General features: G+C 42.0%; 1 protein-coding gene across 7 annotated transcripts in view; it reads right to left on the bottom strand.

The window, feature by feature from the left end:
• The window catches only part of SF1 (splicing factor 1), a 216754-nt gene that overhangs the window by 103634 nt on the left and 87255 nt on the right, over positions 1-25865 (bottom strand). Inside the window, exon 1 of one of the 7 annotated variants that reach the window (XM_073605058.1) lies at positions 18914-19070. The exons of the other annotated variants lie outside the window; for them this stretch is intronic. Coding sequence (XP_073461159.1) covers positions 18914-18954 — 41 coding nt within the window. The 5' untranslated portion in view covers positions 18955-19070. Of the gene's footprint in view, positions 1-18913; positions 19071-25865 lie in introns of those variants that run through there. 7 annotated transcript variants of the gene reach the window in all.

The raw sequence follows: 25865 nt of genomic DNA, 5'->3' as shown, positions 1-25865 counted from the left end.
CCTCAGGTTGCAGAACAAAAAGCAGTAAAATGAAATGGTCAAATATATTCAGTCAAATCGTATTCTGTGATGGGCCCATCTAGTGTATATTAAAAGAGCAATGTACTGGGACAAATATATGAGCTAACGCAAAACAAAAGAAAACTTTAGCTACTAGAGAGAAAAGTCAGCAGGTTAATTTTGTAAAATGTAATTAAATCTGCCAGATATTCAAATTAGAGGGCTGTTTCAAGGAAAAAATCATTAGCATTATACAATTTTGCTCACAAACCTTATTAAGTGGGCCACAATAGTTAAATCCTGTTTCATGAAGTACAAAGATTGTTAACCGTTAAAAATGAAAAAAGGGTTAACTTTGCAAATACCTGCTATTCAGGCAAAACACCACAAATTCAGTAGAGAACAGGGTAAAGTTAAAGTTGCTTGAATAACCATGTGGACTTAAGAGATTCCCCATAAGCTGTGCCTTTGACACATACTGAAGTCAAATGGAAAGGCTGCTGAAGACATTTGAAAGAAGTTTAATTGAAAAGAAAGCAGTTATTGGTTAAGAATTTCAGTTGTAGGTGACTGGGAAAGCAAGCTACTGCTGAAAATTACAGTGATAAATGGTATGTCACATTTAGGACCAAATGTAAACCCTTATTGCTACAATAGGGCCAGTGACAAGTACATAAACACTTTGATTGTGTGCAAAATCACACATTCTAGTTTGACACCTAAAAAAAAAAAAATAAATAAAAAAAAAAATCCTAATTCACAAAGACAGTTTCATTGCACCACTGACAAGTAACCAAAAGCTGTATTTAAAAATTAAATCAAAATAGATGGCTGTGTTGTTACTAATGGAGAGCCAAGAAAAAGTAGATCAGGTTTAACATACTGTTTGACGCAGCAGACACTACTACTAGTAAATAGAATTATCCAATAGTTAACTACTTTCTTAATTTTAGCTAAGTGAATGAAAATTGCCATTTACAATTAACTGGTGTTAAAACTAAGTAAAAGACAAGAAAAGAAAAAAAAAAAAAAAACACACTTGCTCAATTGCCGTATACAGATTATATACAGATTCTTTCATGGTGCAAAGCTGCAAATCCTGACTTGATGTACAGTTGTGCTCAAAAATTTGCATACCCTAGCAGAAAATCGGGAAATTTTGGCATGAATATTGAAGATATGACTCATCGTGCCAAAAGACTGTCTTGAAGCATAGTGATCATATTAAGCCATTTATTACCACAGTAGTTTGGCTCCTTTTTAGGTCCACACTGTCACACTAGGCTGCAAGATTCCTAGGATATTTTACTATTAGCCCCTTCCTATCAGCCTTCTCCTGATTAGCACAGATCATGTGCTGTAAAAGCTGAGCTGATATAGTCATTGGCCCGTGTATTCCCCTGAATGTACCCAGGAGACATGTCCACAGGCATACAGATATCAAATAGCTGTGCTCGTTTTTGAGCCAAAGCTGGAGGGTGTGAATAACTGGGGGATTGTGTTACATCACATCTCCACCTACCATTATTTTCCGGTCCTAAGCTACGCCCACAGAACAGCAGTTTTAAGAGAGCTGTATGTAGGTTTACATTAAAATGCATTTATGGCTAAAAGTAAATTTCTTTATATTTGCATTTACAACCACTTTACGTTTGCAGGTAAGCACTGTTCATTCACTGAAGTAGAAAATTCAGGGGTCTGTTGATACCAAGCCAAGGCCAGATAGGCCAAGACTGCAGCCACAACAGCCATAGGAATTGTTCAGGATACACAGAAAATCCCACAGGTAACTTCAGGAGATATATAGGCTGCTTGGAGGGAGTGTGGTTTTTAAAACCACTTCAGCCCTGGACCATTTGGCTGGCCAAAGACTAGAGCACTTTTTGCGATTCGGCACTGCGTCATTTTAACTGACAATTGCACGGTCGTGCAACGTGGCTCCCAAACAAAATTGACATCCTTTTTTCCCCACAAATAGAGCTTTCTTTTGGTGGTATTTGATCGCCTCTGCGGTTTTTATTTTTTGCGCAAAAAAAAAAAAAAAAAAAAGCGTCAATCTTGAAAAAAAAAAAAAAAAACGCAATATTTTTTACATTTTGCTATAATATCATCCCCTAAAAATATATAAAAACAAAACTTTTTTTCCCTCAGTTTAGGCCGAAATGTATTCTACATTTTTTTACCAAAAAATATCGCAATAAGCGTATATTCATTGGTTTGAGCAAAAGTTATAGCGTCCACAAAAAAGGGGATAGATTTATAGCATTTTGATTATTTTTTTTACTAGTAATGGCGGCGATCTGCAATTTTTAAATCGTGACTGCGACATTATAGCGGACACGTCAGACAATTCTGGCACATTTTTGGGACCATCTGCATTTTTACAGCGATCAGTGCTATAAAATTGCATTGATTACTGTATAAATGTCACTGGCAGTGAAGGGGTTAACCACTAGGGGGCAGTGAAAGATCGCTGTTCATACTCTGTATGTACAGACGATCTGTTCTCCCTTCAGAGAACCGGAAACTGTTTACACAAACAGATCTCGGTTCTCCGTGTGCCCGAGCGTTCGCGGGAGCCCGGCTCCGTGGGCGAACAGGGAGCGTGCGCCCCCTAGTGGCCGTCTGTTACCGATGTAACATGACGATGATTCGCGCAGCCGAGCCATGCTGTCGCAGTACAACTGCGACGGCTGGTCAGCATGCGGTAAAGGAAGCACAATACGATAACACAAATGATCTGCATGGTCTAGTTGCCAGAAAGAAGCCTTTACTGTGCCAATGTCACAAAAAAGACCGGTTACAATATGTCCAACATCTCGATATGCCTCACCGGACTCTGTTTTGTGGCACTGGCACAGTAAAGGCTCTTTTCTGGCAACTCGAGGATATCTGTGGATTGTGCTTTGTATTCCTGAATCCCTTTAACCCCCTCAGCCCCGGAAGGTTTTAGCCCCTTAATGACCAGAGCATTTTTTGCAATACGGCACAGCATTGCTTTAAGTGACAATTGCGCGGTCGTGCAATGCTGAACCCAAACAAAATTGAAGTCTTTTTTTCCCCACAAATAGAGCTTTCTTTTGGTGGTCTTGGATCACCTCTGCGGTTTTTATTTTTTGCGCTATAAAAAGCAACAATTTTGAAAAAAAAAATTTTTTTACTTTCTGCTATAATACATATTCCCAAAAAATATATATAAAAAAAACAAATTCATTCATCAGTTTAGGCTGATATATATTCTTCTACTTTGATTTTAAAACCAAAAATATCGCAATAGGCGCATATTGATTGGTTTGCACAAAAGTTATCGCGTCTACAAAGTACGGGATTGATTTAGGGACTTTTTTTTATTGTTTTTACTGGTAATAGTGGCGATCTGCGATTTTTAGTGGGGCTGCAACATTGCGACGGGCAACTCTGACCCCAAATTACACTTTTTGGGGACCAGTGACATTACATTGATCAGTGCTATAAAAATCCACTGATCAATGTAAAAATGACACTGGCAGGGAAGGTGTTAACACTAGGGGGCGATCAAGGGGTGAAGCGTGTTCCATCAGCGTGTTCTAACTGTAGGGGGGATGGGCTTACTGGAACATGACAGATCACTGCTCCCAGTAGATCCCGGTCATGTCACTAGGCAGAATGGGGAAATGCGTTGTTCCACGTTCTGCCTCTCTGCGATCGCAGGCCGCCAGAGGACAGTAGAGCTTCACGATTCTGGCTAAAATGAGAATCCTGATTTTTTTTTTGCTTAGAAGGTAGATCACGATTCTCTCACGATTCTCGCGGTGTAACATCTTTCACATTCAAACGAAAAAAAAATTGGGCTAACTTTACTGTTTCTTTTTTTATTAATTGAAGTGTATTTTTTCCAAAAAAATTGTGTTTGAAAGACCGCTGGGCAAATACAGTGTGACATAAAATATTGCAGCAATTGGCATTTTATTCCCTAGGGTCTCTGCTAAAATATATATAATGTTTGGGGGTTCCAAGTAATTTTCTAGCAAAAAAATATTGAACTTAAAGTGGAGTTCCACCTCAACTCTTCAGCATCCCTCACTAAACTGTGCACTGTAAACGAATTAGATATTTTTTTTTTTTAATTTCTCAGTACCTACTGTATATCTGCTGTATTCATTTTTCATTTCCTCCTCCCTGGCCGTGGCCCATCACATCATTTCCTGTTTGCAATGCCTTCTGGGAAGGGGCGGCAACTTCCTCTGACACTGCCGTTGCTATGGAAACCTGACCTAAAACCTATTACACTGCTTGTGCTGCACTGAGCATGTGCGAGATCTGCAAGGATGAGATCCAGGAAGAAATACAGTCTGACTTCAGATGCCCACGGGCTGCTGTAAGTTTATAAAATAACAAACTACTGCTATAAACTAACAAAACAGACCTTAGTTTACAGACAAACTTTACTAGAATACATTAAACTTGTGTATTATAGGGGTATTTTTTATTTAAAAAGTATAATTTCGGCCGGAACATCACTTTAAGTGTCAGAAAAAGATTTAGACTTTAAGTGGTTAAACTTCCTGCATTTACATGTTGTTTAAAAACTTGGCAGACTGCCTGAATTTTTTTTTTCACACAGAAATGTATCCCTTTGATCTAAGGAGGAAGAGTTAGTTACAATGTTTCATGTTAAAAGCCAATGTTTTCTTGGCTTGACAGATGAGTGAGCAGATAAGTCTCTCCACTTGTTATATGAAAGAATCAGCAAACTCTGCAATAGAGATCGTCAGGGGGGTTGAATCGAGATCATGATTTTTTTTTTTAACGATTAATTGTGCAGCTCTAGCAGACAGAGTCCATGGGACCCGCGGGCATGCTCCCCGGGTGCGCACCCGCTATCCTGCTACTACGGGCCGATGTACAGGTACGTCAGTTTGCACAGGAGAGCCATTCTGACGTATATATATCTGCGTGAGCCGGCCAGCAAGTGTTTACTGCATTCTAGTCTGCTGCAGCTCATCACTACATGCTATTGCTGAGTGTGATCTACTAGGATCACAAGATCCCTTTCCATCCTTAGGCCTCCTTTCAAAGCTGTATGATTTTGACGCGATTTCAGCGAATGCCTGTGTAAACTTGAGGTCTATGGACCTCAAGTCGCATCAAAGTCAGTCCGAAGTAGTAGAGGAACGCTATACTATACTTTGCAGCTTGCTATGGGGGCACTCTGAAGGCAGTAGGAGCCAGAAGAGGAGGATCAGGGCTGCTCTGAGCAAAACCATTACAGAGCAAGTAGAGCATGTTCATAAAAAAAAAAAAAAAAATCACTTTAAAGACTCTGTGCAGGGAAGATCGGCATCTGAACCCAGAGAAGGTGGAGGCTGATAGACTGGAGGTAATATAAAGTGATTAGGAGTTACATTTAACCGCTTGCCGACCAGCCGCCTGCGGCAACATGGCTTGGCTGCGCAGATCGCCGTCATGATACGTCGCTTCCAGATTCGGCCACTAGGGGTGCGTGCACCCCCTGCTGGCCCACGAAGCCGATGCGAGTGCCCGGCGGTAGTGATCACAACTGGGCTCCTGCGATAGCTCGGGGCACACAGAGAACCGGGATCTGTGTGTGTAAACACACAGTTCCTGGTTCTCTGAGGGGAGAACAGATTGTCTGTTCATATAGAGTATGAAAAGCGATCTGTCATCTCCCCTACACAGTCCCACCCCCCTTCAGTTAGAACATACAATAGGGAACACAATTAACCCCTTGATCGCTCCCTAGTGTTAACCCTTTCACTGCCAGTGACATTTTTACAGTAATCAATGCATTTTCATAGCACTGATTGCTGAATAAATGCCAATGGTCCCAAAAATGTGTTAAAATCGTCCGACGTGGCCACCATGTCGCAGTCCCGATAAAAATCGCAGATCGCCACCATTACTAGTAAAAAATTAACAATAAGAATGGCATAAAACTATCCCCTATTTGGTAGACGCCATCACTTTTGCGCAAACCAATCAATACTAAAAAAAAAAAAAAAAAAAAAAAAAAAGAAAATTGCAGAATACATATCGGCCTAAACTGAGGGAAAAAATAGTTTATATATTTTTGGGGAATATTTATTATAGCAAAAAGTAAAAAATCTGGCGGTTTCAAAATTTGTTTATAGCGCAAAAAATAAAAAAAAAAAAAAAAACGCAGAAGTGATCAAATACCACCAAAAGAAAGCTCTATTTGTGAGGGAAAAAAAAAAAGGACGTCAATTTTGTTTGGGTGCAACATCGAACAGCCGCGCAATTGTCAGTTAAAGCGACGCAGAGCTGAATCGCAAAAAGTGCCCTTGTCAGGAAGGGGGTAAAATCTTCCATGGCTGAAGCGGTTAAAGTAAACTTACCAGTACTGTGCATTATATTTAAAATGATATCCATAAGAAAAAAAAAAAAAAGTCTCAACTTTTTATAAAAGATTTCATTCCCTTTCACTCTTCATATAGCTTCATGTCTGACTCCTAGTTGCCCATATATCCTACTTCTGGGTGTATTTATTATACATACGTGGGAAACGTTCACATCTATGCTTTTTGGTTGTAGGGCTGAAACAACTAATCGATTAATCAACTAATCGATTATGAAAATAATCTATTGCTATTTTCATAATCGATTAATCGGCCAGTAACATAATGGGGTTAAAAAAAATTAAATTGAGCCTTTTAGAGTACAAAAAAGAGCAAATAATCGCTACTGTAAATGTTACTATCACCGTTCTACAGTAAAAAAAATGAACCCCTTACAATAGAGATTTGCTTTTTTTGTACTATAAAGGGCTAATTTTAGGGGTTTTTTTAACCCCATTATGTTACTAAACGTCTTAGACCTGGTTCACATCTATGTGTTTTTTGGTGCTTTTTGCAGAAACGGACTGCAGTTCATTTGCATGGTTTCCTATGGGACACATTCACATCTATGCTTTTTTTCAGCCGCTGCGTATTTGGAAAGGGTCAGGGACTTTTTTTAATGCAAAACTGTGCTTTTTTTGGTTCAATACACTTCAATGGAAAAGCTGCAGAAAAGCATGTAATGCGTTTTTGTAGCAATTTGTGTTTAATCTGCCCAACAACAAATTGGCCATAAATTGCAAAAAAATGCAAATTGCAGCAAAATCACGTGAGCAAAAATCAAAATGCACAGCAAAAAGCACTACAGAAACCTATCAAAAGCAAACTGCATAGGTGTGTAGCGAGCCTTATGCTGGCCACAGGGATCAATTTTCCGACAAGAATATTCAGACGAAAAATCTTTGTTCATTCGCTGAATGAAAGAATGTTTGAAATTTTTACTTGTTTTTAACATTGTTTTTAAAATGAATGAAAACCACATACACCGTCTGAAAATTCCTTTGACCAAGAAGTTTTCTAACATTTCCAAATTGTCACTGTGGTTGAAAATGAACGTCAATTTGACCCAACGATTAGAAAATCGAACAAGCGTTCTTAAAATGCCATTTTTTTTTTTTTTGAAGGAAGACATTGTTTAAAAAAAAAAAAAAAAATTGATCTCCGAGTCTGATGATATTTACCAGATTCACCCCTTTTTTAATAGTATATATCCTCTAATAGCATATACAGTATATCTCTCCTCTAATAGTATATACAGTATATCTCTTCTGTCTGTTATTCTCAGAGTGGATTAGATATGTTGCTCCCTAACCATATAGTTATTTATATTTACCACTGCAAAGAGATATTTAAGAATACATTGCCTTTTTTTTTAAACTTTACAAATTAACTAAATTATGCACAACACTTTTTTTTTAAAGCTTATCAACCGATTAATCGAAACAATAATCGGCCAACTATTCAATTATGAAAATAATCGTTAGTTGCAGCCCTATTTGGTTGCTGCACATTTGGAAAGGGTCGAGGACTTTTTTTCAACGCAAAACAGTGCTTTTCTTTTGCTTGTTTGGTTCAATAGACTTCAATGGAGAAGCTGCAGAAAAGCATGTAGTGCCTTTTTGCCGCGATTTGCGTTTTTTGATCCACCCAACATCAAATTGTCCAAAAAAAAAAAAAAAAAAAGAATGCAAAACCCAAATCGCAGCAAAATCACGTGTGCAAAAACACACAGCAAAAATCACTGCAGAAACAGATCAAAAGCAAAACTGCATAGGTGTGAACCGAGCCATATGCTGGCTATACACGTATCAATTTTCAGACGAGAATATTTGTACATTCGCTGAATGAAAGAATGTTTGAAAATTTCACTTGCTTTTAACATGCAGTTAAAAAATGAATGTAATTTCTGAATGAAAACCTTTTCTAGTTTTCTATTCTGCTTTTTCGAATTTTCCCTTCACTGTGGTTCAAACCGAATGTCGATTTGACCCCAAGGGATTAGAAAAATCGAACGAACGTTCTTAAAAATGAAAACTTTTTTTTAATTTTTTTTTTTTTAAAGGAAGACATTGTTTTTGTATAGCCAGCAAAAGTGACAGCAGGAGCAGGTAGCTATTATCAATCCACCTGCTTATGACAAGGGAGTCTGTTTTGCATAATATATTACAGTTCTATCTGAAATTCTGCAAAAGTCTTTAATTTTTTTCTTTAACCAACCACTTAAGCCCCATTTGGCTGGCCAAAGACCAGAGCACTTTTTGCGATTCGGCACTGTCGTTTTAACTGACAATTGCACGGTCATGCGACGTGGCTCCCAAACAAAATTGACGTCTTTTTCCCACAAATAGAGCTTTCTTTTGGTGGTATTTGATCACCTTTGCTGTTTTTATCTTTTGCGCTATAAACAAGAGCGACAATTTTGACAAAAAAAAAAAAAAAAAAAAAAGCTTTTTTTACTTTTTGCTAGAATATCCCCCAAAAAGATTAAAAAAAACTTTCTTCCCCTCAGTTTAGGGCGATAAGTATGCTACATATTTTTGGGGGAAAAAAAAATTGCAATAAGCGTCTGATTGGTTTGCGCAAAAGTAATAGGGGATAGTTTTATGACATTTTTATTAATAATTTTTTTTACTAGTAATGGTGGCGATCAGTGATTTTTATCATGACTGCGACATTATGGCAGACAGAACAGAAACTTTTGGGGCTATTTTGGGACCATTCACATTTATACAGCGATCAGTGCTATTAAAAATGCATTGATTACTGTGCAAATGTGACTGGCAGTGAAGGGGTTAACCACTAGGTGGCACTGTAGGGGTTAAGTGTGTCCTAGGGAGTAATTCTAACTATGGGGGGGATGGGCTATTTGTGACACGACACTGATCACTGCTCCCAATTACAGGGAGCTGTGATCAGTATCATGCTTGTTTACATTAGCATTTCCCCGTTTTTCCTCACCGTTCGACAATCGCAGGTATCCCCGCAGAGTCCGCGGGACCCGCTCACGGAGCTCCTGGTGGGCGTGCACGAAAGCCACCACTTGAAGGGCAACGTACGTGTCCTTCTGCCACAGTATATATGCGTGAGACGGTCGGGAAGCAGTTAAATAAAAAATTTGACCTCCGAGTCTGATATTTACCAGATTCAACCTCTAATACTATATACAGTATATCTCTTCTGTCTAATTCTCAGAGTGGATTATAGATTTTGCTCCCCATCCATATAGTTGGTTATTTCTATTTACCACTGCATATAGATATTTAGGAGTAAATTGCCTTTTTTAAACTTTACATATTAACTAAATTATACGCCACACTCTTTACAGTTATTATTCGATTAATCTAAATAATAAAATCGGCCAACTAATCGATTATGAAAATAATCATTAGTTGCAGCTTTACTGTTATACAAGCACACACTACTTTACATTGTAGCAAAGTGTCATTTCTTCAGTTGTCACATGAAGATATAATAAAATATTTACAAAAATGTGAGGGGTGTACTCCCTTTTGTGAGATACTGTAAAATAGCAGTTATAGCCCTGTTGGTACTAAACGCAAAAGTAAACGTTGCAGATGCACATGCCAATTTTTGGATGTGATGGCTGCATTAATTTTCTTTTTTAGGCTCGTTCGTTTATTTTCATCTGGTGACCTGGCCAATAAGGGTGTTGCTTTTCCCAAGCTCTCCAGCAGAATATATCAGTTTAGATAGATGGGACAGACCACTTAACACAGGCAGGGGTGATTAAAATGATCAGCTTTTAGCCATGCAAAACCTTTACCTTAAAAAGGAAAAAACATTTTTTTTGCTGTAACTGATTAAGGGCTCATTTACACTTGCTTTGGCTTTAACACACAAGAACTGCTAGTTTACACTTGCTTCAAAACAAGGCTTCGGACAGGCTTTGTTAAAGCTCTCTGAATGCGGTCACTAAAAATGTTTAGCTTACAGTCCTGTTAACACCTGCTTTAGCTTTGCTTCAAAAATTAAACCCCATGTAGCTTTAGTGGTGCTTCAAAGCCTCCATAGAAGTCTATGGCAAAGCTTACTTGAAGCCCCACTGATGCCTCATTGAATCAATAAGCAAAAGCGACTGTAGGCTAACCATTTTATTTAGTGACAGGGGCTTTGACTGGTGTTCAGAGAGCTTTAACAAAGCAAAAATTAGCCCTTAGGGTCGGTTCACACTGGGGCGACTTGGGATCCGACTTGTACGCCCTCAAGTCGCCCCAAGTCGCTTTGCATTTAGATTATCATGGTAGGCAATGGGAGCGTCTTAATTGACACTACTGAAGTCGCTCCGACTTCAGAAAAGGTTCCTGTACTACTTCTATTCGACTTGTAGGCGACTTGTACCCATTCAACTCAATGTAAGTCGCCTGCAAGTCGGATCTCTCAAGCGACTTTGCAGAGAAAACCCCTCCCTCCCCCCTCCCTCCCAGAGAGGTGATTGGCCACAGGCGAAGTCGCCTGTCATGGAGGCGACTTCAAGTCGCCTCGTAATTTGCCGAAGTCGCGCTGAAGTCGCCCTGAAGCCGCGTTGAAGTCGCGGTACAAAGTCGCGCTAAAGTCGTGTTGCCCATGTGTGAACCGACCTTAAGTGTTAGCTGGAGTTTGGCTTCAATTTGCTAGTGCTTCTAAATCTGCTAATACATGTAAAACTACCCTTCACCCAGACAATGCTGCTGTCCATTGTGCCTATGTCCATGCCTCAAAAGTTGTCTCACTAATATTGGACTTTTATTACTGGCCAGATCAACAGATGAAAACGGAGTGGGGGAGGGTGGGGGATATAGAACTTTTATATACATTTGCATTAAAACAGTCAAGAAAGCAAAGCCATCATATTGCTACATGCCCTTGCCTTTCTGGAAAAATATAGTTAAGGCGCTTTTCAGTTAAGGCTGCACTGGAACATTGCAAATGAAAAAACCCTCCACAATTAAACGTTTAGAAATCATTACCTGCAGTAAAAAAAGGATCAACGCAACCAATGTATAATGCAGTATGAGTAAAAGCACTATTAAGATGAAGATCAGTTCACATTTCTACAGAAACTCAGAAAATTCTTGATGGTTCACAAAGCAGTATATGAGCCTTAGGGATTTTTTTTTTAAATGAGATAACATGCATGGCTAGCTTCAAGAGTAAAGAACGTCAGTTCTAAAATAGTTTATACTTCCTTTCTGACAAACGTGCTCAGAACAGAAAGGTGACCCAACGTCAACCAATTCTGCAGCATACATCACTTAGTGGAAATTTTCTACTTCCCAAACATGGTTAAAAATTGACTAAGAAGGAATACAGAAAGGTAAAACAAATGTACAATTTACATGGGTGGAAGCATTTAGCATTTTTACAGATGGCTCACATAGAAGAACAGATTATATTTGGATTCATAATAGGTGGTCTTTCCTTGTTAAAAGTTAAAATGCAAACCCTAATGATGACCCAAATTACTTTTTTGCTCCATTTTGGTCTGCTAAATGTACCATGGAAAGTCATCTGTTTTAATGAGTGCAAAGAATACCTGTTGATTTTGCCAGAAATATGGTGAGCTGATAACTTCCTGCGCAAAAAGGGTCATATTGATGAGAAGGCATCAGAAATGAAGTAGACAGGGCTGACATGTGCTTTGGAATTCGGAGCCAAAACTACACATGGAGAAATTTACTAAAGCTGGAGCAGCTCTGCAAAGTAACTAATCCGCTTCTAGCTTAATCTTGTTTAGTTAAAGCGGAGTTCCACCCTAAAGTGGAACTTCCGCTCATCGGATTCCTCCCCCCCTCCGATGCCTCAATTGGCACCTTTCAGGGGGGAGGGGGGTGCAGATACCTGTATAATACAGGTATCTGCACCCACTTCGGGGAATAGCTAGCTGCAGCTAGCCGCAAATACACGCCCCCCCCCCCCCCCCCCCCCCGTTGTGTTCTGGGAAAAACACAGTTTCCACAACAGGGACCAGTGTAGATGCGCAGCGCGACTCGCGCATGCGCAGTAGGGTACCGGGCAGTGAAGCCGCAACGCTTCACTTCCTGATTCCCTGACCGAGGATGGCGGTGGGGGTAGCCGAGAGACGAGCGATCGGTCGGCTTCCGACATCGCTGGACCCTGGGACAGGTAAGTGTCCATTTATTAAAAGTCAGCAGCTGCAGTATTTGTAGCTGCTGGCTTTTAATATTTTTGTTTAAGGTGGAGCTCCGCTTTAAGCTTTGAAAATGAAAGCTAGAAGCTGACCGATTTCCATGCACAGCTTCTCCAGATTCTGGCTGCTGCAGTCTTGGGTAAGTTCAACCTACTGTGCCATCATGGGCATCACAGTGGCTTAGTAGTTAGCACTTCTGTCAACAATTAGGGGAATGGCCTGTGCTTGCGTGGGTTTCCTCCAGGTATGCCAGATTTACCAAACAATGCAAAAACATGCTGGTTAATAAATGGGCTGTTAAACTAGGGCAGGTGCTTGGCAACCCAGGGGCTTAGTGGTTAGCACCTCTGCCTGGCAGCACTAGAGTGGTTGGTTTGAATACCAACAACACTAGCTGCCTGGAGTACTTCATGTGTCTGTATGGGTTTCCTCAGACTTCAAATTGGCCCTAGTATTTATGTGAATTAGGAACCTTAGATTGTAAACTTCTTGAGGACAGGAACTGATGTGAATGCACTATATATATGTAAATCGCTGCTTAAATTGTCAGGGCTATACAAGTACCTGAAATAAAAGGGACAAATAATGCTATACTTCTGGCACCTCAACAGCTACTTTTCTGTACATTGCATGTTTAAGAACCCTTTCACACTGAGGCAGTTTTCAGGCGTTTTAGCGCTAGAAATAGTACCTGTAAAGTGCCTGAAAACTGCCTCCTTTTCTCTGCAATGGGTGCTTTCACACCCAGGCGGTGCACTTGCAGGACGTTAGAAAAAGTCCTGCAAGCAGCATCTTTGGGGCGGCCTATTCTATTTAAAACGAGCAGCGCTTTACCGCAAACGCACGGGCAGCCCCAGTGTGATAGATATATATATATATATATATATATATATATATATATATATATATATATATATATATATATATATATATATACACACACCTTTGGCCATTCTACTTATGGCGTATTTCCACTTTCGCATTCAAACTTGAGAAAACCCCACTGCTTGCGAGTTCCCATACAAAAAAAAATATGGAAGGGATTTACTTGTAAAATCCATACAATATTTGAGTACAGTACATCCGGATCCCTGCAACCAAGGTAATACTTTAGCAGCCGTATCTGGACTCTACAGGAATGGCCTCTAATGAAGCTTCGGGCATTCGATCCAGCATGGGCGCTCACCTTGGCATTTGTTGCAAAGAGTTTAGTCAGCTGTAGGGTGCTATAAAGTCCCTTGAGACCCCTTTCTGAGTATGCCCACAGTGGTGGGCAAACCAAGGACATTATAGAATGCCCAGTGACGTGGACCAGTAAGACAAGGACACCCTGTATTTTGGACTGTTGCTGGTATAAACAGGGCCATGTTTGGAATGTATGCACTTCATAGTGCAAACTATTCAAACTTGGCACTAACATTCAACCACTCAGAGCTTAGTCTCGTGTGAATGACTCGGTGTTAACTGGTTGCATCCTTTAATGCCACTATCATTTAGAGCCCTTATAAAGGTACTCAAGTGCTTACACCTGCCCTTTCACCACAAGGATTTGCAACAGGACAGTCTACAACTTGGTTAATGAATACAAGGGAAAACCCTTACTTGTAACTATGATGGAGACCAGGTGAATTCACTGTGCTTACACTAGACAAAATAAGATTTCCATGAGTTGGGAGCCTTGAGAAAGCAGATTTGGCTTGCTTGGAAGAGACCAGTGAATGTCTTATGTCTGTGAACCAGGTTCTTCTGAGCCAGTTTGGTGCAATTAGAATCAGTCCCTCTTGTTCATTTTTGTGTAGCAAGTGAAGCAAAATACACTGAAGGTAATTATCTAGTGCAAAAACAATGCTGCGCTACATCAAAGGATTATCAAATGTATAAATAAAAGTGGATGTAAACCCCATTCATGAAATTTGACCTAGGCACATATCTGTAGTGTTTATCTCTCTCCAAAGCCCTAAGTTCAGTGTCTTTCTGCTGCTCCGTTCTTCTGTTATCAGCATAACTTCTGACAAGCTCCCCAACATGGAAAATTAGTGTCAGGGATGGAACTTAAAGACCGATGCGCCGAGAGCTTGTCTATTCACAGCACAGCACTGTATCTTTGTTCCTCTGCCTATGCGGAGGGGGGGGGTGGGCTTTCCGACAATCAGCTATCATGCAGTATGCCAAGACTTCACTCCCACAGCTGAAACAGGAGAAAAATCTAACACGATGTGCACCTTCTACAGAATATAGAAAGCTTAAGACAGCAGATATACATGTGAAACATATGTAGGGAGATTGGTTTCATCTCTATGTATCCATCTGAGGCTTCACTGGGTAGAGAGGGTTTACATCCACTAAGATTGCGTTCACACTATTTCGAACACAGACATCGCATGTGATTTGCACCGCATTGCTGTGCCGATCACATGCAATGCGAATACAGTTGTATATAATAAACGAAAATCTTGTGCTATTAACTAATTGGTGTGAATAAAGCGATTGATTACAGCTGCTCCCCTTAAAGTGTAGTGATATAGTGATAATAAAACACAATTGTATCAATAATTGCCATGTTGAAAAACCAAACCAACTTCATAAGCATTAATAAAGTGCAACGTGCTCAATATTGTGAATATGGTAAGATAATAAACCAGTCCTTTTAAAAGTCCATAAATTCTTCAGTGATAATTTATCAAAAACGTAACACCTTCCCCCCATTGCCGGTACTCTCTGCAGAATACACCCAATGTGCTTGGTTAAGATTTTCTACTCACCAGAAAAATATGACCTCTCTAGTTAAAGTCACTAGGCTTCCCGAGGATGTAAAACGAAATGTACGTTAAAACGGTCACGTCATTTCCGGGTCCTGAACTTCAGGTTTCATCTCCACACAACACTACTTCAGCGAGACTTTAAGCAACTTACAACGCAATTAATTTCATAATCGATTATTCGGGCAGTAACATGATGGGGTTAAGAAAACAAAAAATTAGCCCTTTATAGTACAAAAAGAGCAAATGATCGCTACTGTAAGGGTATCCTTTTTTTTACTGTGGAACAGTGAAAGTAACATTTACAGTAGTGATCATTTTCTTTGTACTATAAAGGGCTAATTTTTTTGTTTTTTTACTCCGATTATGTTACTAAACATCTTAGGCCTGGATCACACCTGTGTGTTTTTTGGTGCTTTTTGCACAAACCCACTACAGTTGATTTAACATGGTTTCCTATGGGACACTTCAACATCTATGCTTTCAGCTGCTGAGTATTTGGAAAGGGTCAAGGACTTTTTTCAACACAAAACTGTACTTTTTTGGTTCAATAGACTCAATGGAGAAGTGGAAGAAAAGCATGTAATGCATTTTTGCAGCAATTTGTATTTTTTAATCTGCCAAATTGGCCAAAAAAAAAAAGCAAAAACGCGAATCGCAGCAAAATCACGTGTGCAAAAATCAAAACGTACAGCAAAAAGCACTGCAGAAACAGATCAAATCAAAAGCAAACCGCATAGGTGTGTACTGAGCCTTCAATTTTCAGACAAGAATATTCATACGAAAAATCTTTACATTCTCTGAATGAAAGAATTTTGTTTGAAAATCTCACTTGCTTTTAACATTCTGTTTTAAAATGAATGTAATTTCTGAACGAAAAGCACATACACTGTCTAAAAATTCCTTTGACCAAGAATTTTTCTATTTCTAAATTTTCCCGTCACTGTGGTTGAAAACGAAAGTCAATTTGACCCAACTATTAGAAAATCGAACGAACGTGACATTTTATTTGAAGGAAGACATTGTTTTTGTATGGCCAGCATATAATATATTACAGCTCTGTTTGAAAATCTGCAAAACAGTGTAAGGGCCCTTTCACCTGTGTGGACCATTCAGATCCGCCTGTCAGTTTTTTCAGGCGGACCTAAACGGTCGCTCCATACATCTCTATGAAAGATGTCAGCTGTAACATGTCCGCTGACATCCGATCCGCCCCACTAAAACCAGACGGATGGAAACCCCATTTTCCATCCGTCGATCGGATGAAAACGAACAGGCTAGCCATTTTCATCCGATCCCCCCCATAGGAGAGCGGAGATCTGACAGGTCTGTTTCTGCACAGTGTGCAAAGACGGACTTGTCATCCGCCGGCTCAGCGGGGATCAACAGAGCGATCCCTGCTGAGCAAGTGAATGTCTGAATATGGATCCACACATGTGAAAGGGGTCTAACTTTTTTTTCTTTAAATAAAAAAAATTGATCCGAGTCTGATGATATTTACCAGATTCAACCTCTAATAGTATATACTGTATATCTCTTCTGTCTGTTATTCTCAGAGTGGATTACAGATTTTGCTCTCTAACAATATAGTTGGTTATTTATACAGTATTTACCACTGCATAGAGATTTAAGAATTGCCTTTTTTTTTAAACTTTACATATTAACTACTGTATTTATTGGCGTATAACACGCACCTTAAGTTTAGGAGGGAAGTTTAAGGAGGGGAAAAAAAAAACTTACATTTAAATGCCCATAAATGCAGCCTTATCAGTGTCCATCTGCAGCCTTGTCAGTGCCATTGCAGCCTTGGATGGATTTACAATTGGCGCCGCCGAGATGCACATAGCCCAGTGTATTCGTCTCTTCTCGGCTCTGCTCAGTCACGCCCAGTCCCAATGGCGGGACTGGGCGCGACTGTGAGCGGAGCCGAGAAGAGCCGTGTACCCTCGGCTATGTGTATCTCGGCGGCGATCGCTCCACTCAAAATCAGCGGAGATCGGCGTATAATGTGCACCCACGATTTTCCCGATTTTAAGGGGGAAAAAGTGCGTGTTATACGACAATACGGTAAATTATACACCACACTTTTTTTAAGGTTATTAACCAATTAATCGAAACAATCGGCCAACTAATCGATTATGAAAATAATCGTTAGTTGCAGCCCTAGATTACTGCCAATGGTGATGGGGTTACTTTTTGCAAATTTATCACCGAAGAATTTATAGACTATTTAAAAAGGACTGGTTTATCATCTTACCATATTCACAATATTGAGCACAATGCACTGTATTAATTGCTTATGAAGTTGATGGTTTGGTTTTTCCAACATATGGTAATGATTGATACAATTTTGTATCACTATATCACTAGCGCCTGTTGGGAAAAAAAAAACATCAATCAGCGCAATCTGAGAATATAATTACTACTAAAGTAACCGATGTCACTAAGTCATTTCACTTCCACCTATAATCAAATTATGTGCCAAAAAAGTGTGCTGCGCTACTTAACCACTTCCCGACCGCCGCACGACTATGTACGTCATACGTTTGAACGGGGATATCGTTATGGCAGCAGCTAGCTGCCATAACCCCGGTATCCCCGTTTTCGTGCGGCGGCTGGCTTTCAGATAAAAGTGGTCCCTGCGGCGGATTCGCCGCGAGATCACTTTTATCGGTGGCGGGAGAGGGCCCCCCCCCTCCCGCCGCGATCCGGTGCCCTCCGCCGCTTACCGGAGCCGTCGGTAGCGGCGGAGGCGATCGCGTCCTGTGCCGTGGTGTGTCTGGAGACGAGTGAGGCCAAGATGGCGCTCACTCGTCTCCATGACACTGCTGGGCGGAAGCGACGTCAAAACGTCACTTCCGTCCACGCCTCTTAAAGGCATATTTTTTCAAATGTCATTTTTCTAAATGACTTTTTTTTTTTTTTTATTGCATTTTAGTGTGAGATCTGAGGTCTTTTTGACCCCAGATCTCATATTTAAGAGGTCCTGCCATGCTTTTTTCTATTACAAGGGATATTTACATTCCTTGTAATAGGAATAAAAGTGACACAATTTTTTTTTTTTTTTTAAAACAGTGTAAAAATAAATAAAATATTGTAAAAAAAATAATAAAAAAAAAAAATTTTTTAAACCCCCCTGTCCCGACGAGCTCGCGTGCAGAAGCGATCGCATACGCGAGTAGCACCCGCATATGAAAACGATGGTCAAACCACACATGTGAGGTATCGCCGCGACCGGTAGAGCGAGAGCAATAATTCTAGCCCTAGACCTCCTCTGTAGCGCAAAATATGCAACCTGTAGAATTTTTTTAAACGTCGCCTATGGAGATTTTTGAGGGTAAAAGTTTGACGTCATTCCACGAGCGGGCGCAATTTTCAAGCATGACATGTTGGGTATCAATTTACTTGGCGTAACATTATATTTCACAATATAAAAAAAAATTGGGATAACTTTACTGTTTTATTTTTTTATTCAAAAAAGTGAAATTTTTCCAAAAAAAAGTGCACTTATAAGACCGCTGCGCAAATACGGTGCAAAAAAAAGTATTGCAATGACCGCCATTGTATTCACTAGGGTGTTAGAAGAAAAACCATATATAATGTTTGGGGGTTCTAAGTAATTTTCTAGCAGAAAAATTAAAGTTACGTACCGGTAACGTCTTTTCCAGTAGTCTTTCAGGACAGCCACCATGAGAGATAGTCTCCTCCTCTTCCTCTAGGAAACACTGCGCCAGCCCATAAATTCTTACTTCCCCCTGCCAGACCTCAGTATATTCCAAGATTACCTCCGGTCAGCTGGGGAGACACAAGAACACATTAATAACATACTATTCCATATCATTATCATGCTGCGTTCTGGTCTTTTATAAGACACCCCAAAATTTCGGGTGGGTAACTAGGGCTGTCCTGAAAGACTACTGGAAAAGACGTTACCGGTACGTAACTTTAATTTTCCCCTTTCGTCTTTCAGGACAGCCACCATGAGAGGATGAACGAGCACTTACCAGTTAGGGTGGGACTACAGCTTGCAACACCTTTCGCCCAAAGGCTTGCTTACTAGCCGACACCAGGTCCACTCTGTAGTGCTTAACGAAAGTGGAATAGCTGGACCATGTTGCAGCCCTGCATATCTGCTCTGGTGTTGCTCCAGCCTTCTCTGCCTGAGAAGCTGCCATAGCTCTAGTAGAGTGTGCCCTTATACCCATTGGGATTTCTTTCCCTGCTAATGTATAGGCCTGGTCAATGGCTACTCTGAGCCATCTGGCAATAGTGCGTCGAGACGCTTTGCATCCTTTTCTGGCCCCAGAAAACAAAATAAATAAAGAGTCTGACTTTCTAAACCTCTTGGTCAGCTCTAGGTACTGAAGGATACATCTCCTTACGTCCAACGAATGAAATTTTAATTCCCTTTCCCCCGAGGGGTTGGGACAAAATGAGGGTAGAACTACCTCCTGACTTCTGTGAAAACCAGAAGCAACCTTAGGTAAAAATGCTGGATCAGTGTCTTGAAGATGATCCGATCTGGAAAAATAACGCAAAAAGGAGGTCTAACAGATAAGGCCTCAATCTCGCTGACTCTCCTGGCAGTTGTCACTGCTACCAAAAAAACTGTTTTTAACGTAAGATCCTTTAGTTGACATTCCTCTAAAGGTTCAAAGGGGGTTCCCGTCAGGCCCTGTAAAACTAAAGATAGGTCCCACTTGGGAAAGGGAGGGCCCTGAACCGGTCTTTGTCTAGACAGAGCCTTAAAGAATCTGACCACCCAAGGGTTGGTGGCCAGATGCTTTTCTAAATAAGCACTGAGTGCTGACACCTGACCTTTAAGGGTACTTATGGATAAACCCCTATCTGCCCCGCACTGAAGGAATTCCAACACCGTTGTGGGACTGTGTACCACAAAGGAGCCTTCCGCACACCATTCATTGAAACGTACCCAGACCTTTTTATAAATCTGGCGTGTTTCCTTCTTCCTGCTGTTGAGGAGGGTGGAGATTAATTTCTCAGAAAAACCCCTAGCTCTTAGCATACCCTCCTCAGTAGCCAGGCCGCTAACTGCCATTGGTGAACCTGTGGACAGAGGACTGGGCCCTGTGAGAGGAGATCCTCTCGAGGTGGCAGGAATAAGGGAGGTTCGACCGCTAGTTGCTTGAGTACTGAGAACCAAGCCCTCTTTGGCCAATGTGGTGCTACTAGAATCAGGGACGTGTTTTCCATCTGGAACTTCCTGAGAACTGCCGGTAATAATGCTGGGGGCGGGAAGGCATAGCAGATTCTGAAATGCCAGTTCTGGATCAATGCGTCGACCCCTAGCACTCCCTCCCCTCTGTTTAGGGAGAAAAAACAAGGGGCTTTCGCGTTGCTTCTTGACGCGAACAGATCTACTTCTGGAGGACCCCATTTCTCTGAAATGAGATTGAAAACCTCCTGGTTGAGGATCCAATCGCCCTCTCAGTTTGGTTCGGCTGAGAAAATCTGCTATCACATTCTTTTCTCCTCTCAGGAAGACTGCTGAGAGTGAGAGAGTGTGAATCTCGGCCCAGTTCAGAATGTCTGATGCTAAGGCCGACAGGACTCCGTTTCTCGTGCCGCCCTGTTTGTTTACATAGGCCACGGCGGACGAGTTGTCCGACCGCACCTGAACATGGTGGCCCAGTAGCTCCTCCTTGAAGAACCTGAGTGCTAGCCCGATTGCCCTCAGCTCCTTCCAATTGGACGACCTTCTTAGTTCGTCGCCCTCCCAGGTGCCCTGTGCTAAAAGGGAACCCAGATGCGCCCCCCAACCCTTGCCGCTTGCGTCTGTGGTTACCACCTGAGAAACTGGGATGAACCACAGACGACCCTGCGACAAGTTTGAGACCCTCCTCCACCACCAGAGGGATCTCTTTACTTGGGGTGGAACCTGTACCAAGGTGTCCAGATCTTTCTGACTGTGATCCCACACCCTTAAGACAAAGGACTGTAAGGGACGAAAGTGCAGACCTGCCCATTGCACTGCTGGGAGGGTAGCGGTTAATAGTCCCAGGACCGACATCAGAACTCTTATGGAGACCTGACTGCTGCACTGGAGAACAGCCACTGCCCTGTCCAGTTTTTGTACTTTTTCTGCTGGAAGAAACACTCTCAGTAGCGTTGAGTCCAACAGATAGCCTAAGTACGTGATGCGCTGAGAGGGAATCAAACTGGATTTCTCCAAGTTCATTAGCCACCCTAGACCTGTAAGAACTCTCTTTGTTAGTTCTAGATCTCTGACTAACTGCAGTGGACACGGTGCAAACAGGAGCAGGTCGTCCAGGTATGCCATCACTGATATTCCCTGGAGTCGAAGAAAGGCCATCACCTCCGCCAAGACCTTGGTGAAAATGCGGGGCGAGGAGGATAGCCCGAAAGGCAGCGCCTGAAACTGTAGATGTACCGTTGTTCCACCTACATTTACCGCTAGCCGAAGAAACCTCTGCGAGGCTTCTGTAATAGGAACGTGTAGATACGCGTCCCTTAGGTCCAGAGATACCATAAAGCAGTTGCGGGGCAACAGGGCTCTGACTGTGAAAATTGTTTCCATACGGAATCTCCTGTACGTCACTGACCTGTTCAGGGGCTTTAGATTCAGAATCAGTCTGAATTTCCCTGTGGGTTTCTTCACTACGAAGATGTGTGAATAGAAACCCTCTCCCTCCTCGGTCTTTGGAACTCTGAGAACCACATCTTGATCTACCAGATCTCTTAATGCTTCCAACAGAGCCTCGGCTTTTGCCGTACACCTGGGTAGGTGCGTGACAAGAAATCTCCGTGGAGGAGGATTTGTGAATTCGATATGGTACCCCCTTCTTATAATCCCTAGGATAAAGCGATTGGGGGATATCGCTTCCCACTGTGGGAGGAAGGCCCCCAGTCTTCCCCCCCACCCTGGTTGGGGAGTCATTGGTTTTTACGGGGCTGTTCAGGAGGGCGAAAAATCGCCCCTCCCCTGCCCTTCTTCTGACCCCAGAATTTCTTTTGCCCTTCCGGCTTTGGAATTTCTTTATGCTTTTGCGGACGAAACCCCTTCTTTGTCTGTGTAGGGGTTTTCCGCTTAACTGTGAAGGATTTCTTCCTGTCTGCTGTGCGGTCCAAGACGGTCTCTAACCCTGGGCCGAAGAGAAGGTCTCCCGTTAACGGTATGCCGCACAACTTGGCCTTAGAGGCGCTATCGCCCGGCCAAGTTTTTAGCCAGAGGGCTCTCCTGGCCGAATTGGCCAGAGCCGCTGATCTGGCCGACATACGGACTGATTCTGCCGAGGCATCAGCTATGTAGGCGATACCCCGCAGAATCGTAGGGAAAGAAGATAGAATGGTTTCTTTTGCCGTTCCAGCTTCAATATGCTCCTGAATCTTAGAGAGCCAGTGCTCCAGATTGCGAGCCACTACTGTGACAGCCAACTCAGGTTTTAAATTACCAATTGTTGAATCCCAAGTCTTTTTGAGAAGAGAGTCTATTCTCTTATCCATGACATCCACCAGGGCCCCCATGTCCTCAAAAGCCAGGTCTGTGTGTCTGGAAACCTGGGAGAAGGCAGCATCTAACTTGGGACTTTTATTCCAGATAGATGTAGGATCATCCGAGAATGGAAATCTCCTTTTTAAGGATCTAGAAAAAAAAAGGGTTTCCTTTCGGGATCCTGCCACTCCTTTTTAATAGTTTCAACCAGTACCTCATGTACTGAAAAAACTTTCCTCCTTTGTTCCCCTAAACCCTTGTACATTTGGTCATGAAGGGTCAGGGGTTTCCTGTCTTCCTGAATACCGAGGGTTGTATAAATAGCCCCTAAGAGGTCCTCTACCTCTTCCAGGGATAATTTATATCTGGAGAATTTCCTGGACATCCCGTCCAGGTCCTCTCCCTCTGAACCATCCTGGGAATCGGAGGAGGAACTGTCTGGTTGTCTTTGTTCCACTCCGGAGGGCCCTGGAGCTTCCACTGCCCTAACTGAAGTTGCAGGTTGGGCAGGAGCAGAGCCCTGAGCCTGAGGCGAGGTTGTATCCTGGGGGACTGGACTAAAGGGAGGCTGAAACCTTTCAAATAAGGCTTTAAATGAAGAGAAGGTGGACGAAAGCTCCTTAACCGAGGCTGCAAGTCCTGACTCCTGTTCAGAGTCCCTCTCCTTAACAAGGGAGTCTATGCACTCCCTACACAAGACCTTTGTCCATGTTTCCCCTAAAGTGTCCCTGCAAGAGGCACACCTCTTAGAGCTATGACATTTTGTCACTTTTTTTTTTTTCAAAAAAACAAGGATACAACCCTGGGAGTGCACAAGACCCTCCTTAATATGTGGGGATCTGAGCCTCCCTCCCCTGACCACCCAGGGTGTCTGCCCCCCCATGACAGGAACTATACATGGAGGGACAATCCTAGATAAAGAGTACTCTTCCCCAGGGCACTCTTACCTTAGGAAGGCTGGAGGTAGTGTCCGTTGGCTGAGCATCTGCTTCCGACATGACTTGCAGGTGGTTGCTACTACCGAGTCCCACGCTGCCTGTGCGCGTCCCAGACTCGTCTCCAGCCTGTGCCTGGCTTCCCTATCAGCGCCGCGACCCGGAACCGGAAGTCGTGGGTCAAAGGCAAGCACTCGCCCTTCCGCCGGAAATGACGTCGCCCGTCGTCCGGCCCGCCTAGTTCCAAAAAAAAAGAAAAAAAGAGAGCGGTCTGTATGGAATACAGGGAAGGTGAACGCTTGCCTGCTGCAGCCCTGTAGCTGCGATAGGGAGTCCCCCCAACCTGAAGCCGCACTCGGCTAGGAAGTGGTGGCAATAGAACGAGGGGTAAGTCCCCCCTATGCCCTAGGAAACCCCTGCTCCCATTACAGGCTCCAAAAAATATAAACAGCCGCAGTCACCCTGACTGAATGGCCTGGTTCCTTGCACAGTGTCTCCCCACCGGAAGAAACACTAATACTGAGGTCTGGCAGGGGGAAGTAAGAATTTATGGGCTGGCGCAGTGTTTCCTAGAGGAAGAGGAGGAGACCATCTCTCATGGTGGCTGTCCTGAAAGACGAAAGGGGGAAAACCTGTTTTAAACATGTAAACACCTAAAATCCAAAACGAGGCTGGTCCTTAAGTGGTTAACATCTAACAACATGACTGAAAACATGCATAATCCATGACTATACTGTGAGAAATACAATACAAATAAATATTGCACTATTAAAAGTGTACAAGTACAATAATAACAATGCAATCCAATAAATGTGAATAATCTTATAACAAAAGTTAATGTGAGTAATATTTGACTGAAGAAAATCCTGCCATAAATCAATTCACCACACAGTGTAAACAAGGATGAGTGCTCTCCACCACCAGTTTCACAGGCTGCTTATCTCATAACAGAGAAAAATCAACAGTTATCCCCTCTGGGGAAATGACACCTGGCACACTATGGATTACAGACCTCCCTGGATGAAATTGCTCCCCAATAGTGCTCTGAGAACCCCAATCTTCTTGCCCGATACAGTATCATATGCAAAAAAAAAAAAAAAAAAAAAAACGCTGACATCTAGTGCTCTCCGTTTCCAAAGGATTTAATAGGATAAAAGGGTACATTTACAAGTGAAGCACAATCAGCTTGTGCAAACTGCAAGGCATTACAAATATCCAATTCTCAAGATGGCCATGGTTGTGATGTCAGTGCGCGTGTCAGGGCGTCGACTTCTTCAGTAAGGGGTGGGGCCACAACATCACTGAACAGGCTTATACACTCCCCTCTCCTCCATATGCACGTGTGCAGCTAATTAGCTAACAATTACGCTGCTCAAAATGGACATATAGTGTACAGGAAGGGGTCACTTGAAAATATACTGGGGACATGACCAGATAAACTGACCTGATGTATACAGGAAGAAAATTCCACAAAACCAGAGCCTATGCACTAATCTACCATACCACATTCATCTTGTACATAACTACAGGGGGTCCCCTAGTTACAAACATCCGACTTACAAACGACTCCTACTTACAAACGGAGGGAGACAACAGGAAGTGAGAGGAAATCTACCCCTAGGAAGGGAAATTCACTCCTGTAAGAGCTATTATGGGTAAAAGGTACCTCCACTGATGCTTTATCACCAAGGCTTGTTTCCACAACAACCCAAAATTTTCAAAATCCAATTGTCATTGGGACAGAAAGTGAGGTGAAATCTTCTGAAAAGGAGAACACACAGCAAAACAAATGTTACAGGTGTGTTAACCCTTCCCTATGCTATCCAAAAAGCTTAAAAATAGTTTTTTTGGCTGGAGCTACACTTAAAAAATGTAGCTGTTCCGACTTACAAACAGATTCAACTTAAGAACAAACCTACAGTCCCTAACTTGTTTGTAACCCGGGGACCCCCTGTACCTCAAAAAGCGTTTAATAAGGAAAAAAATTAAAAAATAAAAATAAAATTAAATAGAAATAATAATATAAAAAATATACATTCAGGCTCCTCGGAACAAGGACCTTGGCTTCAAATATCTATGAAGATTCTCTTCCTCAGTTGCCTGATGAAATTACCACTCCAATGTCTTTCTACCCGTTCGATATACCAAACCTTTAATATACTTAGGTTTTTCTCATTGGCATATTTAAAATGC

The sequence above is a fragment of the Aquarana catesbeiana genome, linkage group LG11, assembly GCF_042186555.1.
Source record: "Aquarana catesbeiana isolate 2022-GZ linkage group LG11, ASM4218655v1, whole genome shotgun sequence".
In the NCBI taxonomy this organism is placed as follows: domain Eukaryota; kingdom Metazoa; phylum Chordata; class Amphibia; order Anura; family Ranidae; genus Aquarana; species Aquarana catesbeiana.
This window is presented reverse-complemented; position numbering and strand designations above follow the sequence as displayed.